This window comes from Anneissia japonica, unplaced genomic scaffold (genome assembly GCF_011630105.1).
Source record: "Anneissia japonica isolate Jap-2015-1 unplaced genomic scaffold, ASM1163010v1 scaffold234_len1672027_cov178, whole genome shotgun sequence".
NCBI classification, from domain to species: domain Eukaryota; kingdom Metazoa; phylum Echinodermata; class Crinoidea; order Comatulida; family Comatulidae; genus Anneissia; species Anneissia japonica.
In genome coordinates, this window is record NW_022738761.1 from 1,582,479 (window position 1) to 1,589,982 (window position 7,504).

At 34.8% G+C, this 7,504-nt stretch overlaps 1 protein-coding gene across 1 annotated transcript in view; it reads left to right on the top strand.

Moving 5' to 3' along the window:
- Window positions 1–7,498, top strand: part of LOC117117791 (CAAX prenyl protease 1 homolog) — an 8,539-nt gene extending 1,041 nt beyond the window's left edge. The window contains exons 2-10 of the mRNA XM_033262253.1: window positions 278–424; window positions 978–1,064; window positions 2,164–2,280; window positions 2,763–2,915; window positions 4,553–4,694; window positions 5,319–5,503; window positions 5,730–5,864; window positions 6,394–6,537; window positions 6,884–7,498. Coding sequence (XP_033118144.1) covers window positions 278–424; window positions 978–1,064; window positions 2,164–2,280; window positions 2,763–2,915; window positions 4,553–4,694; window positions 5,319–5,503; window positions 5,730–5,864; window positions 6,394–6,537; window positions 6,884–7,102 — 1,329 coding nt within the window. The 3' untranslated portion in view covers window positions 7,103–7,498. The remainder of the gene's footprint in view (window positions 1–277; window positions 425–977; window positions 1,065–2,163; window positions 2,281–2,762; window positions 2,916–4,552; window positions 4,695–5,318; window positions 5,504–5,729; window positions 5,865–6,393; window positions 6,538–6,883) is intronic.
- The last annotated feature ends 6 nt before the right edge of the window (window positions 7,499–7,504 follow it).

Genomic DNA, 7,504 nt, shown 5'->3' on the forward strand with positions numbered 1-7,504 from the left:
TTTAATTCTTCACACTCATGCACATGCGTATGTAGTCCAGTGGACAGCACTAGTCCTTGATGCATGGCGAATAACAGAGATCAATATAATATGCCCTTATGCATTTTTGACAGCAAGTCTCAAGACGAGGTCTCCGAAGAAATACATTACTTTTTATAAGCAAATCATGATATAACAGTACATACATATATGTGTAGTAGGCTATCAAGGGGCCCTTGCTACAATAGTCTGTACAGATGTAGTATTCAGAATTATAAGTATTTTTTTTGGTTTACAGATAAATGTATACAAAACAGCAACAACAGTTCCCGCAGCACTTGAAGGCATTCTAAAAACAGAAACATTTGAAAAAGCTCGTCTTTACCAGTTGGACAAAAGCAACTTTGGAATATGGTCTGGTATCTACTCACAAGTTGAGTCTAGTGTGAGTTCATAGCCTTACTATCGATTGATTAATAAATATTGGAAATAGTATACACTATGCCCCTGTTATTATAACATTGTGCTAGGAACTTGTTATATATGCCTGTATTTCAAATAATCAGATCTTTTAAAATATTTTCTGTGTGTCATCTTATGTGAGGCCATGTCCTATTTTTTCCACCTTAATTCTGTCAAAATTAAATTGTTTGCTTCTTCCCAGCATTGCAATCCATTTGGAATAGCTTAAACTAAAGCATATTCATTTTCCTCTTCGGTCTATTTTCAATTTCAAAAAATTGCTTATTTCCATTTATCAAAATTCTTAACTAGCGAAATAAATATGCAATGATAAATGAAAAAAGTATCTAAAGCAAGCAGGAGCTTTAAGCATGAAAACCCTTTGAACAAAAAACTAAAAAATATATAAAATATTAACATAAAATCTGATTTTTTTTTATCAGATAGCAAAAAATAGATCTATTTGTTTCTTTCAAAAATATCAATAATTATTCATATTTCATGTGAATAAAGGTAGTCTATTTTCTTTTTACCAGTTGATTCTATTGCTTGGTGGGATGCCTTGGCTTTGGAGAGTGTCTGGAGATTGCATCATTAGTTTGGGGTTTTCACCAGAGTATGAAGTAAGTTTGCGCAAGTAAAACCACTCAAGTGTGACTGCAACAACAGATAGAAGTGTGGAAAAACTTCAAAAAGATTTAATCTATCTATTCGTTCTATTGTAGAAAGAACGCCTCTTCACCAAATAGCCACTCTTTTCTTACCGATGTATGGCATGTAAACTCCCTGATTTAATCAATCCATTATCTTTTTTGTTTACCTCTCCTCCTGACCCAATCTCTTGGCACACAGTTTTTAAATATATGTCCATCTTTTTTTTTTATCTTTTTCTTTCTTTTGGCTACTTGGCCTACTTATCTCCATTTTCTCTCTATGATTACATCGATCACTAATGTTACATTCCTCACATTAAAAGATTTTTATCTTTCTAAAGGTTTAAAAAAAACAATTATGATGAGGCACCAAGCAAAATCAATGCAAAATAACATATCTTCTTAGGTCCCAAGTAAGAAACTATTTAAACATTCTTAGAGTCATGTTCTTGAAAGTGATAGACAATGATGAGAAAAGTCTACCTGCAGAGGGCAACATGCATCATTTGGGAAGCTGGCAGAATCGTTATGCTACTGTCGTTAACATCAACAAAACTTATGAAAAGTACATATGCCCTCATAAGGCTGTAGAGATCCAAGACGTACACAGAATATTACTTAGGCGAGACTAGTTTGTATCTTTTTCATGAACCCTCTGCTTTCCAATAATGATTAATTCAAATAAAAACGGCATGCTGGCCTATGGTTCTGGTATTGAAGCCAGTCTTCTCGGATTAAGACTTCAATTTGTAGGCTTAGTGTACACAATCTGGTTCATGTGCACTTTAAAGAACCCAGTACAGTACAACTTTTGAGACGAGTAGGGGGATACCTGGTGTATTGGTCCATACAATAGAGTAGCTGGTACCAATTTATCGGGTAGCTCAGACACAAAGAAACTATTGGAAGAGAAACAAGCCACTGTGCGAGCTAGTCTACACCTCAAGTGCTTTAAGAGTTTGGTATAAAGTGCTATATAAATCCAACTACATTACAGGGTATTCTTTTTGCCTGTTTTGGATGTCAAACAGATAATTATAACAATTTATGTTTTCCATATTCTGTGAAGATTACTCAGTCTGTGGTGTTCTTATTTCTGGCATCTATTTACTCTTCAATCTCTGGTCTCCCCTGGTCAATCTACAGTACCTTTGTCATAGAGCAGCGTCATGGCTTCAACAAACAGGTAACAGTACAAATTTGCAAAAATTATAAATATATTTTTGTACCTTAATGGTCTTTAAAATCTCAAGAGGTTTTAAATGCCTTTTTGTGTCATTAATTCCAAGTGATTTGTGCAGAAAAACACACTTAAAACAACTCTCCTTTATGTAATTTTAAAACTTTTTATAATTTTTCTTTTAATACAAGTTGGTAAAAGATAATTCCAAGCAATTTGTGTGGAAAACAATTCTTAATGTGATTTCTAAATATTTTAATATTTTTTTTTTAAACACAAGTTGGTAACACTGCAGATTGTGATAACATAATTCTTTCTTTGAAAAAATGTATGTAGACATAGGAGTGGAGGTAGTTTTTATCAAATAATTGTAATTGATTAATGTGTAAATCTTGTAAGTTCAACATTTTCAGCCTCCGGACTGCTTGTTGTGCATCTTTTATACCTGAATAAATAAATAAAAATCTTATAAAAACTTTCTTTTCCAGACACCTGGATTTTATGCCAAGGATCAAATAAAGAAGTTTGTTGTGAGTCAGGCAATAAGTGCACCACTTGTGGCTTGTCTGATCTATATCATCAAGTGGGGAGGAGAGTACTTCTTCATCTATGTTTGGCTATTCATCTTCTTCTTTACTTTGGTAAGCAAAGAAATTACGGTAGTGGTGATGATTATGATGATAAGGCGAGACTTTTTTTTTATTCCTTGCTTTGCATACTTATTTTTTTAAAGATTATCGGAGGAGGGCGGAATAAAAATAAAATTTTGTTTTCTTATTTAGCAAATAGTTTGCCAAAACCATCCAGACAGAATAGAAAATAAAAATAAAATTATGTTGGTGAATGTAAAATATAATGCTCAAGGTGCAAATACAGTTCACCTGTTAATTTATTATTCTATTTCCCTATTTATTGGCATTTTCAACTATTAAAATCAAGAGTAACGGAGAGCATTTACATTCAAAATAATAAACCAAACAGGTTCTTGCTACAAGTACTTGATATCTCAGTTACCAGTAGCTCAAGATAACAGTACTATGATGTAGAAGTGGTTGGTGCATCAGTTGTGGCTTTGACTCTCAACCTTGAGGTCAGAGCTTCGAAACTCTCACTATGCAAGTTGCTCATGTCCTTGGGCAAGGCACTTTCTCAATGTTTCTTTCTTTCTACCCAGGAGTATATATGTGTACCTGGTAGGATATTGCGGCATTGATTGTTCTAGTACTGTATTAATAAATGTACAACTTAAAACCTAGGCAAAGTTACAGTAAAATAATTACAGCTAACTAAAAACACTCAAACTAACTCACTATAAGTTAAGCTTCCTGATTCTTGGCTAGCAAAAATGACTCAACTGCAAAGTACAGTACTTACAGTAGGTGTGCTTTCAATTGTGTGAATTTCTGAACTCTTGAAATGCTAATGTAACAAAAAATGGCTAACAAAGAAGAGCACCTGGCTTTGTATGTAAATTAGAGTAAAGTAAAACAAGCAAGCATGCTAAGTTAGAACAAATTAAGAAAAGTTTAAAAAGAAAACAAAAACATTTTCTATGAAGATAGTGGTGGTGCAGTGGTAAGGCTTTTAATATTATTGGAAGATCCAGGGTATTATTCCAGAGTATAAAATATAAATATAAAGCAAAAATAATTACATTCTAACTACAGTATAGTGACAGTTTTTTTCAATAATCCACAAAGTGTTTTTAAGATACAACTAGCAATAATTCTCAAGGTGCAAATACAGTTTAATGGAAAATAAAGACCCATCCACCCAAATATAAAGAAATACTGACGGTGGTGAACAAAATAAAGCAAATGTATAGAAAAATTTACAAAAGCTAAAAAAATGGTAGTTGGCAGCATGCATAATATGACAAAATTCAGGCAATATTTTTCGGCTATTTTTTGTAAAAATACAGTACTGTATTAACAAAACAAGACCTTGGGAAATACTGTACATACCTCTTTATCATTTAAGGACACAGAACCAAAGAAAAAAAAAGAACTCTGTACATGAATTGCAAGGAAGACTATAGAATTGTCTTCCAGTATCAAAGTTAAGCACTCTATATGATGAAGGGTATAGTGACCTGTCACTAAGGGTAACAAAGAATTTTTTAACCAACTGCCTATACTGCATCGGTACAGGTTATGTCAGTTACACATACAGATCCTTAAATGTTTCCTCCACTGAAGCCAACACTACAAAACAACATGAATACACAGTACCCTTCATCCTCAATATAATTTATATCTACATTAATTCTATTTCAAAGGCTTTCATTACTGTGTATGCTGACTACATCGCTCCGTTGTTTGATAAATTTACGCCACTACCAGAAGGAGAATTACGATCCAAGATTGAAGAGCTTGCTAAAAGCATTAGCTTCCCACTCTACAAGCTGTATGTGGTCGAAGGTGATGTAGTTATTTGTTAGATTATATCTATAGAGCCTAAGATGACATTGCCATCACCATTTTGAGCATGAAGTAGGAAAGATAGAGATGAATATCTTCAACTAATGTTTGAAAAGCTATGAATAAGTTCTATGAGTAAGATACGGATATCTGGTATTGGTACTGGAATGGCCATTTATAATTCGCCTCTTGCTTGCGGTTATAAAGCGCAGTTCTTTTCCCGGGTCATTGGGTGCTAAGTGTTGCTGCTGGTAATCAGTGCAGGAGCAGGCAAACCCACTAGCTACCAATTTATACTCCTGAGTGGAGAGAAGCAATGCAGATAAAGTGTTGCTTAAGGACACAAGCAAAATGCACAGCTAAGAATTGAAACCCTGACCTCGAGGTTGGGAAACCAAACCGTTCCTGCTGCGCCAAACCGCTTCCACTAAATATATGATATGTATATGAATGAAGATATCAGATGTGTTACATAAAGTTATCAGTTAATTAAAACCTATATCCGTACAAGAAAAATAGATGGCACTATACAGATGTTCTATTCCTCTACTATTACTATTATTTAAAAAAAAAAATTATTATGCTATTAATGTCATTATTATTATCAATTATTAATTGCTACAGGTTCCAAGCGGTCATCTCACAGCAATGCATATTTTTATGGGTTTTACAAGAATAAACGTATAGTACTCTTTGACACTCTACTGGAGGGTTATGTTCCAAGTAGTGAAGAGAATAAACAGGATGCTGGTGAGGGAAATGATGAAAAGGATAATACAAAAGAGGAAAAGAAGTTAATTGAGGAAGAGGTAAGCAATTGGGACTAAATTTAAAGTATTCATATAAAAAATCTAAACAATCAACAAAAAAGTGGCAAAGAAAAAATTGAACACACTGAAGGTCCATTGACAAACTGTACTGGCACCAATTGGTTGTGTCAGTCCAACCTAAGGAAATTGGACAATAAAAAGAAAGACATGATGCAAAGAAATTTGATATTTGTATAATGATGCATGATTTTGGTTGTATTTTCAGGATACAGTTGAAGATAAGAGTGAAGATAAACCCCGCGGTAAAGGATGTAGCAACGATGAAGTCCTTGCTGTTTTAGCCCATGAGCTTGGACATTGGAAACTTAGTCATAATCTTAAAAATTTCTTCATTGGTCAAGTGAGTGTTAAATTGATGATAAAATCCCTGTTTTTATAAGTTTTTGGTGAAGTTCACATTTGTAACTTGCATTAGTGGCGAGTTGTGTAGTGCATGGTCATATTTTACAAATGGACTGACCTGGCAAATGCTGCGTCTTGCATTAGTGGCGAGTTGTGTAGTGCATGGTCATATTTTACAAATGGACTGACCTGGCAAATGCTGTGTATTTAACTACAAACACTCCTGTGACCCGGCCAGTTGACATGCCAGGCCTGAACCACTCAATGTGATCCTACAATTGACATGACCTCTTACCTGTGACATTCCGTAACTTTTGATCAATCAGTTTACAGTATCATTTTGGGGTACCTTACATCTCGTATGAACATAGACTAAGCCATTTGTATGATTGATAAAGCACATTCAGCAAGTGGCATGGACATGTATCATGTTACGGATATTGACTCTGGAAAGGTGTAATTTTCTATAAATTTTTTTGCCACAAGTGAGTTACCACATGTGATTTTGTTTCTAATTTGCATCACAGGTGAATACATTCCTTTGCTTCTTTATATTTGGTCTTCTGATGGACATGCAGATTTTGTATGATGCTTTTGGATTCTACAACATCAGCCCAACCATTATCGGATTGTTGATTATTTTTCAGTTCATCTTTCACCCTTACAATGAGGTAGGTTAATTTGGTTATGAGCACTTAAACCCGAAGTAGATAGGTAAAACCAGTTACAAGTTGTTGAAACCTGTCATAGAAAGGAAGTTTGCATTGTCCATGCAAACCCTTTTAAGCTTAATTTCGGTTCTGCACCATGAATTTTTGAGTGGTTACTAATTTTACAAGCCAAGTGGTTGTAGCCATAACCCTAGAATATCTTACAAATTAATTAAAAACAAATTAAGCCATTATTATTGGTTATTATTATTATAAACTGGTTTATAAAATTCTAACCAGTTTAGATATTGTAAAATTACAGGAATGATCTGAAATTTGCTAACACGATCTTGTTTAAATTTTTTAGTTGCTGGGTTTCTGCATGACAAAGCTTAGCAGACATTTTGAATTCCAAGCAGACAATTTCGCAAAGTCGCTGAAGAGGGCAGAGTTTCTAAAGTCTGCTCTGGTGAAACTGCATGTGGACAACCTAGGCTTCCCTGTGGATGACTGGCTCTATTCTTCCTGGCATTACTCGCACCCTCCACTTCTAGAGCGATTGAAGGCTTTGGGAAAGACGGAGTAATTGTAATGTGTAAGCTGGGCACTCACTGCGTCGTGCAACAAACCCAACTCCGCTCCCCTTGAGCACTAGAGAATGCGACACCCTCTGCTGATTGTCGGTAGCAGTCTGAATGGATTGTCATTAAAAAAGATCTGTTGCACGTGCGTCATCGCGTACAGTGAGTACCCAGCTCTAGTTGTTATAATTTAGTACAAGGTTGTGTATGTGCATCAGGATGTCTGTACCAGTTTGGTGTTGGACATTATTCATCACGTTGAATACAGGGGTGGTGCCAGGATTTGCCCGACCAAAGCAAAGTGGGTGTGGTAGGGCGTCTTTCAAAAGTAGTCTAGTTTGGGCCTTCAATCTATCAATTTTAGAGTCTACTAATATGTAGAAAATACATATAATTTTTTTTTTCTC